Source organism: Porites lutea, chromosome 1 (genome assembly GCF_958299795.1).
Source record: "Porites lutea chromosome 1, jaPorLute2.1, whole genome shotgun sequence".
NCBI lineage: Eukaryota > Metazoa > Cnidaria > Anthozoa > Scleractinia > Poritidae > Porites > Porites lutea.
Genome location: NC_133201.1, coordinates 54,379,945 through 54,391,295, shown reverse-complemented (window position 1 = coordinate 54,391,295; position 11,351 = coordinate 54,379,945). Strand labels below are relative to the sequence as shown.

The 11,351-nt window shown below is 40.1% G+C and overlaps 1 protein-coding gene across 1 annotated transcript; it reads right to left on the bottom strand.

The window, feature by feature from the left end:
- Positions 1-319: 319 nt before the first annotated feature.
- Positions 320-10,646, bottom strand: LOC140921532 (patched domain-containing protein 3-like). The gene is made up of 5 exons (XM_073371539.1): positions 10,520-10,646; positions 6,766-6,864; positions 5,093-6,328; positions 3,072-4,216; positions 320-1,917 (listed from the first exon to the last, which is right to left on the bottom strand). Exons 2-5 carry the CDS (start codon positions 6,789-6,791, stop codon positions 1,121-1,123), a joined length of 3,204 nt encoding a protein of 1,067 aa, XP_073227640.1. The 5' UTR covers positions 6,792-6,864; positions 10,520-10,646; the 3' UTR covers positions 320-1,120.
- Between the last annotated feature and the right edge of the window lie 705 nt (positions 10,647-11,351).

Genomic DNA, 11,351 nt, shown 5'->3' with positions numbered 1-11,351 from the left:
GTGACGTCATGAGAAAACCCAGAATAAACTATCCCACTAGCTCCGCAATGGCAAAGTGTCATCATCACGTGGATTGCAAGCAATGTATTTTCTTTTCCCCTACTCCCGTTTAATTCAATACATTTCAGTTACGGGACCCCTAATTCAAAAGCATTCACCACCTTAGTTCGTTCTAATCAGCTCTTGGAAAATCGAAAAAAACAGCATTTTCGAATTCGCAGTCCAAGCGCCCCCCACATTCCCTGGCTCATCATGCATTAAATTTAATTTTTTTGAAGCTTATTTTAACGGCCCGGAGAGAGAACGCAAAGACAGTGTTTTTCATTAATTTTGCTTTATTTAGTTTAATTCAAAGTCTTTCCATGTAAATCACAAGTTGCTAAAGATTCTTAGTTTTCAGCAACCACCACGACGAAAGAGATCTGAACGATGTATTAGTTGCAACTATCGAGTCCGATCTAAGGTTCTTGTATTTACAAGTGACGTTTATGAGACTGGCCGTTTCATCGGAACGCTACGATTGCGATTGTTTCGCGTGGCAATCGTAACGGAAACCAGGCTAATTGAACATTCCATCAAAAGTTACTCCTGTCAATGAGCAACAGTGATCTTGCAAGTAAAGGCAATGTTGCACGGGACAATCCGCCCCACAATATTCAGCGCAACACATCGCTGAAAACATTGCTGCTGTGTTACTTGGAACTGCCACAACATTGTTCCAGCATTGTTGCCATATTAAAAAATCGTTGTTGCATATCGACTCTACTACTAGGTGCACTACAAGGTGCGGTAAACGCTAAATTACGAGCGTGAAACTGTTATGTAGTTAACAGGCTTAATTTACAAACTAATTACATGATCTAGCTTGTTGAGAAACATAACTAGGAAAAGTTGCGAAATAATTTCGCAACGGCTACGTGGTACTGACTTCGACCAGTTGAAGAGAAGCTGACTTAGCCATAGTATCCTGTGTTTGTAATTTAATTCACAGGAACTCCACCAAAAGACTGATGCCACCCATAATTCATTTCCATATTATTTATATTATATTACATAACATCTATGTTTGTATGTTTATACTACACTATTATTCACACTAGTTCTAAGCCGGGCTATTAATCTAAAATTTTGTTGAGTCGTCCGATGCAATGTTTTGCTCATTTAACATAAGGGGAGTAGCTTGTTTAGCATATCTCTCCGAATTTGTATTTCCGCCCTCTTCTTGTCCATGTTCGCTTGCTTGAGTTGTAAGGAAAAGCTCTCTTTCACTTTCTTCAGCGTTGGATTTCTGTGGAACCTCTATAGGATCGTTACTCTCAACTTTAATGTCCTCCTTTTCCATGTCATTTACTTCATTGTGGACATCACTCTCATTGTTTTCTTGGTGTGCCTGCTGAACTACAACGGTTCTGTCTAAAGGCCGAGATTGGTCGTTCAGTTCAAAACCCTCATTCGATGAGGCACTCCTCAAATCACCCTCTGTGGTCGCCTTTATGGCCCCTTCATCCCCACCGTGTTGTTCGTTCATCATATAATCAGTGGCATCGTCTTTAGATCGGTGGTAATCATCAGTGCTTTCGTTCAAAGGCCGCTGCTCGTGCAGTTGAAAGCCCTCATTCGAAGAGGCACTTCTCAAATCACCATCTGTACTCACTTTTTCATTTCTTCCTTTGCCGTCGTGTTGTAATCTATCAACGACACCGTCATTTTCAGAATGGTACTCGTCGCTCACGTGAACAGCCGAGATAGGCTTCGTTATAGCAGGTTTCCAGTCGAATAAAGAGAGATATACTGGTAGTATGCACAGTCCGTGAAGAAGGCCGAACACGACGATACCAAGGAACATTTTAAAAAATATCCGGAAAATCTCGGAAGCGGCAAAGGCCAGAACTACCATGCCAAGAAAAGTACTAAAACCTGAAAGGAATTAGAATGAATGATTAAAAAAATGATGAATGAATAATACCATGAGTAAAATGATGAATGAAAAGAATGAATAAATGGACGAACGAACGAAAGAATGAATGAATGGATGGATGGATGGATGGATGGATGGATGGATGCCCGAATGAATGAATGAAATGAAGAATGAAGGACATGAAGAGAACGAAATGATAATGGGTAAGATCAGCCAAGAGCCTAGCAAGAGTTTGTGAACACGGTTAATTTCGCTCATGCGAAAAGAAATCTAAAAGTATACTTCAGTCTAAAACACAATCTAAGCATTGGACGGACGATCCGGGTAATGGACCCTTGATAAATAATAAAGCGAAAAGAATTCAGCTAGTATCCTTTAGTCACTGGTGATATTGTCTCCTTATTAAAATTATTTCAATTTTTAAAACTGCGCATAGAAATTCTGCTGTCAAAGCTGACTATTTTCACAAAGTAGTGCACGATTTTGGCAAAAAGGTATCACGCCGAAATCCATCCAGGGATCCGGGGAGAAAGTTTGACAACGGGGACTACCGGCTAAACGCCAAGTGCGCCAGTCGAAAACTTTCCGTCCAAGTTGCATTTTGCTTGGCTAAGACAGAAATTAAAAAAAGGAAAAATGTTTTAGGTATTCCTGCATGAATGCATGTGGAATATCAAAATCCTAAACACCCAACCCTACACTGACTACACACAAAGGAAAACAAGAAAAATTTTGTTCTTTTCGAAGCAAGAGCCGGTTCCCCTACAAGCACTCAAGCCCTTTCCCCTTTCGGCACGCGCGTACTGGCGACTTTCTGGCTTATTCAACATGCAAGCCTGTACAAACTAAGCTCGAAATCTGGGCCAAGAGAAAAACACGTTAGGAAAGGGGACGCTATTTAGCGTTTAGCATAGGAATGCCTGCTCCGCAATCTACACTTATTCTCGTCTTTTCATCAAGAAGGATTCGTAACTTTGATGACAACCCACGGTTTGACAGAACCCATTTCATTCTTTTACCATAATGCAGATAAGAAAAGTCTAGTAGATTAGGACTTTTTTATTCATGAACAACGCCTATCCTCTGGGGAAAAAGGAGGAAAAAATGAGGACAAAACGGTTGTTCTCTATTAACTTATCTTGAATAAACTCACCTCCCATCAAAACGCTGGCGCCGAGCGTGCTCAGAGCTTCGACAACACGTTCATTAGCTGTGTCCTTGTCTGACATCACGTAAGCATGCGCAATATGAGCGCTGTAGTCAACCGCGAATCCTATAGCCATGACAAGATTGATCATGGATACAGAGTTCAGAGATACGCTCCAGATCACCATCAATCCAAACAGCTCACATATCAGGGCAGCAAAGTTTAGCACCACTAGGAGCGTAACAGTACAGTCCACTAGAAAGGGGCTTGTAACAATCAGTACAGCTAAGGCCGCGATTAAAAGGTTCCTTACGGTTTCCCTTGACGTGATTGCGTACTGCTCAAAGAAAATGAAGGGTCGAGCGATGGGGAATGCTGCAAGGTTTTTCAATGTACCTGTTTGGAGATCTTCTCGAAGCGTTAGCATGGCATTCTTCTGAAAAGAAGAACTGGTCGAGGTTTTCATGAAACCCATAATTCGAGAGACTTCGACACTTTTATTGTCTAAGGAAAACTTCACGTCTTGTTTAAAATTTGAATATATATTAAGAAACGACAACAACTCCGGCGTAAAGTTCGACCCGAGGATATTTTTATTGGTGTCCTGGGCATACTGGGAAAACACTTCAATCCAGGACAAAGTTCTGTTTTCATAATACTTGTTAGAGGTCACAATTTTGGACAGACTTCTCAATTCTTCCTGGACAGATCTATTTCCATAATCGATATTTCCAGTTTCGACAACACTCACAGGAATGGACAGCTCAAAGTACTCTTCTTGAGTAGATAAAAATTTCTTGAGGTAAGAATCATCCTTGGCCAATATTCTTCTGTCAAAACTTTCATCCACCTTTGTAACCCCATATATCCCGGCCGCTAGAAAGCACCAGGAGAAGATTATCACAAAGACTTTGACCACGGATAAGGTAAGAAATCGGGCCCAGGCTTCCATAAGCTTGTTAGAGGTTTGAAGACGAGGCTCGTCCCAGGCCGGGGCGTTTTCCCTTGGTGGTGGCGCGCGACAGAACGGTAAACAGTCCCTTCGACCCGCTTTAATCCTTTTTACGTCGTATGACATGATGGCCACAAAATATGTGACAATCATTAAGTATGAAAAGGTCACAGTTAAGGCAGCATACACGCAAAAATACCTAAAAAATAAGCAAACAAGAGGTCTTAATGAGCCATTTGCCTTGTCCGTCTTATAGTAAATGCCTCTAGGGTAAACACAATATATGATACATCATGTTTTACCAAAAAGACTTGTTTTCAAATCTACATTTGTAGAATTTCTTCGTTTTGAATTCAGAGGAATTTGATTCCGAACTTTCATGTATAAGGACTGAGAGTGCAGTGCCGACCAACATTAAGTGTTTGTTGCTTTTCTACTTAGCCACTTCAAATCTCTCGGAGTAGTGTATGGCAATCACTGCGAGATCAGAGAATCGCTCTTCAGACAATGTTGATCTAGAGCTAGGCTTTACGGCCGATTGCTTGCAGGGAGAAAACTCTGCCCAGAATCACAAACAATTCTTACAATCCATAAACACTACCCAGAACCCCCAAAACACGCCCCAGTGAATCCAAATAATGTCTCAGAATCCAAATTCTGGGGTGTTTTTTTGGATTCTGTGAAAGGTTTTTGGATTCTAGGAAGTGTATGAGATTCTGGAAAGTGTTTTGTCCCTACGAGCCACCGCGGGTCTTGACTTGTTTCATCAGTATTAAACGACCATTCAACTTTTGCGTGGTGGATGTTTTGGAAAGCATCTTCATCGCAACAACCAATTGGTAGTAAAAGATTATTTGGAAACTTCCTTTGACTACAGCTGTCGTTAAAGGAAGAAAGGAGGTTGACTTCCCTCTTTTTCCAATCTCTTGGAAGCGGCGTCTCCCACTACACAGGATACATTTACCATTTATCACTGTTGCTAAGACCGTCTTTCCCTTACCTACCTTCAGAGCCCTATCTGTTACATTTGGTTAGCACCCTAATGGTTATATACAAGGAGCATTTTGCACATCACCTGATAGCTGGAAAGGAGGTAGACGTGCTGACAGCAAACGCCACCAAATCGGTCAACGTTGTCATCGTGATAGTGGCACCTGAGCGTGACAAGACTTCCTTAACTGTTTCAACAACTGTCATGCTGCGTTGCTGTCGATCAAGTTCGTCCACCAGAATAAACATGTCGTCGATTCCAATTCCAAGAATCAAGAAAGGTAGCACTCCCACCAAACTGACAAATGGAACTCGGCACCACATGGCCAAACCAAACCCAGCTAAGATCCCCAGGGCCACTGCAAACACGCCTGCGTTAGCTAGTAATGAATGCCCCGTCAATGGATTCATAAACTTTCCTAACATCACACAGGCGAAGGTGATCATTAAGGTAAAAGTGATTGATACCAAGGTGACATCAGAGCCACTGCTTTCCGCAATAGCATCGTCTAGGCTTCGTTCGCTTGAGAAATGGACTGCAAAGCAGGAATGTTTGCCCACCAAGGATTGGAGTTTGTCCACGAACGTTTTCTCCCATTCAAGAATTTTAGCGTTCGAATCTTTGTCGCTTGGATCACGCATATAATAGATCATTTGCAGCGCTTGTGCGCCTGTTATGTTTTCTCCTTCTTTTTCTACTTTACCAAACATTCGTTCGAAGTTGTAGCGAAAGGATCGTCCATTGCGCATGACAAACATTGCTTGAGGATTCATCGTGTTCGTGTACTCTTTAGAGACTTTTTCTTGAAGCTGCGAATCCGTGCGGTTTAGATTTCCCTTATCAAACTGAAAAATGTCCAAAGGGTTAATCATCATGCATTCCTTGGGATTTTTGGCGCCGACACCGGGTAAGGTCAGGCACAATTCTGAATACGATTTTAATTCCACGACTGCTTGGTGAACTTCTAGGGCCTGCTCCAGACAACCACGATTAATAACGTTAGGAGGATCTGACGATGCTACCAAGAGAACGATCTCTTCACGAAATCGAACTGGAAAATACTTCTCAGCTGCGTTTAAATCCTCCATGGCTTTGCTGTTTTGAGGAATAAAGAGTTTTTCTGTCCTGTTTTCAACGTTCATCCAAGCAAACCCGACAGAGCATATGCTTACGAAAACTAGACACAGTGGGATGGTAAGCAGCGGATGTTTCGCGATTCCTTCACCAAACCAGCCAAAGAATCTTTCAAGAACATGAACAAACCAGCTGCAAAACGAAGTCCAAAGAACACAGGGACTAAAACGATGGTTACAGCAACAACTGAAATGAAGCAAAATTAAAATGCCATTATCGTTGCACGTCACTAAGACTCTTAATTTCTAAACTTAATATTCTTGAATGAATTTTTGCGATTTTTGTTATACAATTGACAGCCTTCGTTGCCCCAGCTTTTGCTGTGAATTTGTTATTCTTGCCAGAGATATTGCGATTTTTGTAATACATTTCTACATGCAGTTAATTTCATTCATTTTTTGCTAAACTGAATAGCAGCTGACTTACAAGCCAATTTTTACTATAACTTCCAACCCTGGACAAAAGTAGAGGTTTCCTCGGGATTGGAGCTACCCAGCTGTGGTACACCTACTCTATACAATTTAGAGTGTTTAAATAGGCCCCAGAACTAGACACCCCATGTATGAACAAGGTCGCTCAGTCATGTAACAGATCTAGTTTAACAAAACAGTAGGCCATATTACCTTCCAACGTGACTGTTATCTCCCATGGTGGGATTTGATGCAAGAGTTTCAGGATAACTCGGCACGACTTCGAAACAAGATGGTTCTACTCACGACTGGCTGCAACAAACAAAGGTTACTTCAGTGAGCTTTCTTTACCTCTAAAATTGAGAGTGTTACTCCAGTATATATTAACGCTAAAATGAGTTAAAAAGAACAAGCCTTTTTTTCACGTAGGCCGCCTTCTTCCCGGGGGTGTACTTCCTCATATGGCCTATACAGGGATGTGCCGCAGGACAGGGTATGGTTTTTGCCCTCTCTGTCATAAACAGGGATAAAGAGGGATATAATTTTGTCTGAATCTGTCATTCTTTTCAATGACCTTAGTATTGACCTAAAAGAGTCCTCTACTACTTCTTCTCTGCCGACATCAAAATTTCTTAATTCTATCCTCTCCTCCCATATATTACGTAATCTGTGGCTCTAAATCGCGGCCTCTGCTGAGTCTTTAAAAGATGGTTTGTCGAATTGCCGCCTATTCTGTTCATTATGTAACTATAAAAAACCTCTTCTCTGTTAAGTTTATTATGCCAATTTAAACTTTTTTCCATTTCATTGATTTACATAGCCAACCTGCGTGCATGCTTCCGAAAATGCTCAATATCCTTAAGTTTATCTTTTGTTGTTGTTATTTTAACGTACAATATTATGGACCCATGGTATTTTTGGTGTATAGTATATTTCACTTCAATATTGTGCTTGTTGTATTTTTTCAATATTATGTGTAGTACGTGTATTCTTTTTGTAACTTATTTTTTGATAGAGGGCCGTAAGTTAGAAGACTGTAAAAGATTAACGTCATCCTCATTAAATAATGTTATTGTATTGTAGTAAAGTATCGATATATGTCGCGTGGCCTAACTACCGTACAATACAACCAATATAATAGCCTTATTAATCACTCCTAAGGGAAAGTTCATTTAATATGACAAGGGGGGGGGGGGGGGGGGGAATGAAGATATTGAAACTCGAAGCTTGAAATTTTAGCAGTCCCCCTCGCTAGCGGTTCAATTTTTTAGGAGCCCCCTCCTTGGTAGTCGAAAAAATTTCAGAGCCCCCCCCCCCCTCCTCCTTCAATTCCTTTGCCCCCCTGAAAAAAGATTGCTAGACTGTATTAAATATATTTACCGTTATTGTCTTCAATGGTTTATACTATGACAAACTTGAGATACAGTTGTGATACAATTTTCTAAAGCATTTTTGGGATGAACAAGAGTGTAATAATTACTGAGACTACATTTGTTATATCTGTAAACCACGTGATATAGCTGAGTTGCACAGGTCATTAAATTGTTGAGTTGAAAACCATCCGATCTGTATGATGATGTCATGTGCTGGTTTTGAAGTATACAAATTTTCGGAGCCCCCCTCCTAGCGCAACAATTTTTTCAGAGCCCCCCCTTCGGGTGTCTAAAAATTTTCGGAGCCCCCCCCTCAATATCTTCATCCCCCCCCCCTTGTCATATTAAATGAACTTTCCCTAAGACGTTATTCTTGGTTAATTTACAATTATGATAAGACTTTAAATTACAAGAAAAAAGAATATAAATTACAAGAAAAATACTTAATAATCTACTAATAAACTATATCAGACTAGATATAACTAAAAAATTAAAAAATGATAATGATAATGATAATAATAATAATAATGATAATATCAGACACCGACAGCTATTTACAATCGTGAAATTTCTTGCCTTGCGGCTTTCTTAAATGATTTAAAGCTGTGCTTGCTGTGAATTCCAAGCCTGTTCAACAGTTTTACTGCTCGGCAGAGAAAGGAGGGCTGTGCTGTAGAAGTTCTACACAGGGGGATATTCAAGTGTTCCCCATTTCTGGTGTTGTAGGAATGCGACTCAGATCTCTTCGGTGAGTTTACAACTTAGATAAGGTGGAACTAGTCCATTGACTATCTTAAACACAAGAGTAACGTCCCTTAGATTTAGATGATCTTTGAAAGAGAGCCACCTGAGCTCATGTAGAGCAGGAGAAACGTGATCGTGTTTTCCTTTACTTGTCAAAATTCGTGCGACAGAATTCTGTAGAACCGTGACGGAAGACTTCAAGACGGGCAGAAAAAGATAATGGTCACTTGTCTCAAAATGTTAGTTAGTTAACCCTTTCACTGCCAGAGTGCTTGCATGATGGAGTTTTGTAAGGTGACTCTAACTTTTGAGTCTGCGGACAAAATCCTCTGATGTGACTATTCAAATGAAAGCTCTTCAGCAGTACTTTCACGCGGTACTATTTGTTTTTCAAAATTTTATAAAATGAAATTTGAAAATCTGGTCGAAATTTGCCTTCGGCTACATTTGGCAGCGAAAGAGTTAAGCAATACTTAGAAAACAATGGTATCTCTTATGTGTTAATGTCAGCTCAGCCAAATTTTTAACATTTCCAAAAAGGCAGAAAACAAAATCTAATACATGCATAATACCTGAAGTTGTTGACTAGGGAAACAGTTTACATAACCCAGTTTCTAAGCCGCTACAATATTTATATATCAATTTTTTGTCGTATTTTCACTTCGACGAGCCTTCACAGTTTTTGTCACTGTCGCACGGCGTGTTTCTGCGTGCATTAAAGCTAGAAACTCATCCTTTTCGTCTCATAGTTTCAACCTCTCAAACAAAGACTTCAACTTGGTTTTCGATCGTCTCTCATAGTATGTATAGAAAAAAACCAAAATGCTGTTAAGACTGTAAGCCTGTTCATAAGTCAGGGGCACACAACGACAGTTTTGTATAAAATATCCTAAAATTTTCGGAATCGAAAATGCGATGGAAAGAGGAATCAGAGAAATTTCACCTAAAATTTTCGGGAAAATAATGCTGAAGCCCTGATAATTTCGAAAAGACTCAAGTTGTCCTAGGATGATCGAACAGATATAAATAAGTGTCGGTTAAAATGTATTTCTAAAGATCTAAAAGCACTCTGGATAGCCTAAATAGCATGCATTTAGGACGAAACAGTCGTTGGGTGCTCCTGATAAGCAGAAAATACTACATACGACCAAGAAAAAAAATGACCAAGCCACCAATGGATTTCCAACTTGTAGAACACTATCCTTTCTTCTTTTCTAACGGGGGAAAATCTATTTTTCAGACGGTATGTGTGTAACTGTCATTCGGATGTGCAGTTCGATATCGACTGTTCAGAAGGTCGATAAAACTGAAATTCTGAACCTAAACCATACGCAAAGAAGCAACGACAACAAGTCTTACAGATTACGAACAGGCCACCCCGTCATGCGATCCTGCGCGATCACGGTCGTGCATGTGTTCGCCAGCGGCTGGTGATGAACCCGACATGAAGAATCGGTTTTTCACCTCCCTTTCTTCGAGACTCCACGGATCCTTGACTTAACCATATGCGCATTGCACAGACGTAACAATTGGTATGTGTTCATCAGTGAAAATAAAACTGCTGTTTATAAAACCTCGTGGTCTAAAATCGCGGAAATCGATAACACCGTGAATTTGTTCTTAAGGTAAAGCGAGAGAGCATCAAGTACAATAAAAAAAAACCTCAACGCCGACGATTATTTGTCGCCAAAACAGCGAGTATTGCAGCCAACTGACAATGCAGTCGTATTAAGTAACTATACTGATAACTGAGTTATTGCTTTTAAGATGAGATAAACTAGGGTCGAGAGTTTCTACTTCTGATCGCACGAAATACATAAAAATGACATAATGATCATAGCATTTACTACCTGAACATGGCGACCAAATTCAACATCAAAAGAAGCTTATGGCTGGTCCTATTGATTTTGTCCTTTTGGAAGGAGTCGCGTGATTTGTCTGTGAATTATGCAAACTCGTTTTATCTCTGACGCTTTTATATTTATTTTTAAAAAAACATGTCAAATACTGTTTTATGACGTAGCCACTTCCGCTGGACAGTTGGGCTCTTCGATTGACTTCCTGACTTCCTGTTTTTTTGGACTTGTTCAAGCGATCCCAAATATTTCTCAAATGAACCAAAACCGAAATCCTTACAAAATTTCATACCATTTTTTTGCGTAATTTATTTTTTAGACCAAACTATATGAGTTTGCCTCCACTGTGTCTGACCTGAACTGCTGTTCTTCAAAAGTGACGAATGATGAAATTCAATTTTTGAAACAAGGACCAGCTTACAAAAAAGATTAGGACCGCATCCTAATAAAGGATCTAATCAGGAACAAGACGCAATGGAGCGTAAACTTCGGTGTCGTGGTTGAGAATTAATTGTGAATATGGAGGAATAGAAAGAAATGATATTTTTCCGAATACTTTTCCACACAAATACCCTCACTTTTCTCCTTTTGCCTTCAAGGCCTCTTAACTTCTTCACCGGAAGTCTGCTAGGTGCATGACCCCGTGGCTGTAATCCGATTCGATTATAATTCATGTCGTAAATAAACTGCGCACGACGAGATCTCATGAGTTCCACTGCCTTTATTTCTTCTACATGAACACTTTCCTTATGTACATTTAACTGACCACACCTTCCCCAGCAACGTAACTAATATCAGTACACTCCCTGACAAAACTTGTTGAAAA

What these genes read in the sequence shown, in the direction of transcription:
- LOC140921532 (XM_073371539.1), bottom strand. Translation starts at nt 6,791, where the DNA reads ATGGGAGATAACAGTCACGTTGGAAG. An exon ending in GATAACAGTCACGTTGGAAG is followed by an intron (nt 6,329 to 6,765) that starts GTAATATGGCCT and finishes GCTTCATTTCAG; the next exon opens with TTGTTGCTGTAACCATCGTT. An exon ending in CGCCAGCGTTTTGATGGGAG is followed by an intron (nt 1,918 to 3,071) that starts GTGAGTTTATTC and finishes AATTCCTTTCAG; the next exon opens with GTTTTAGTACTTTTCTTGGC.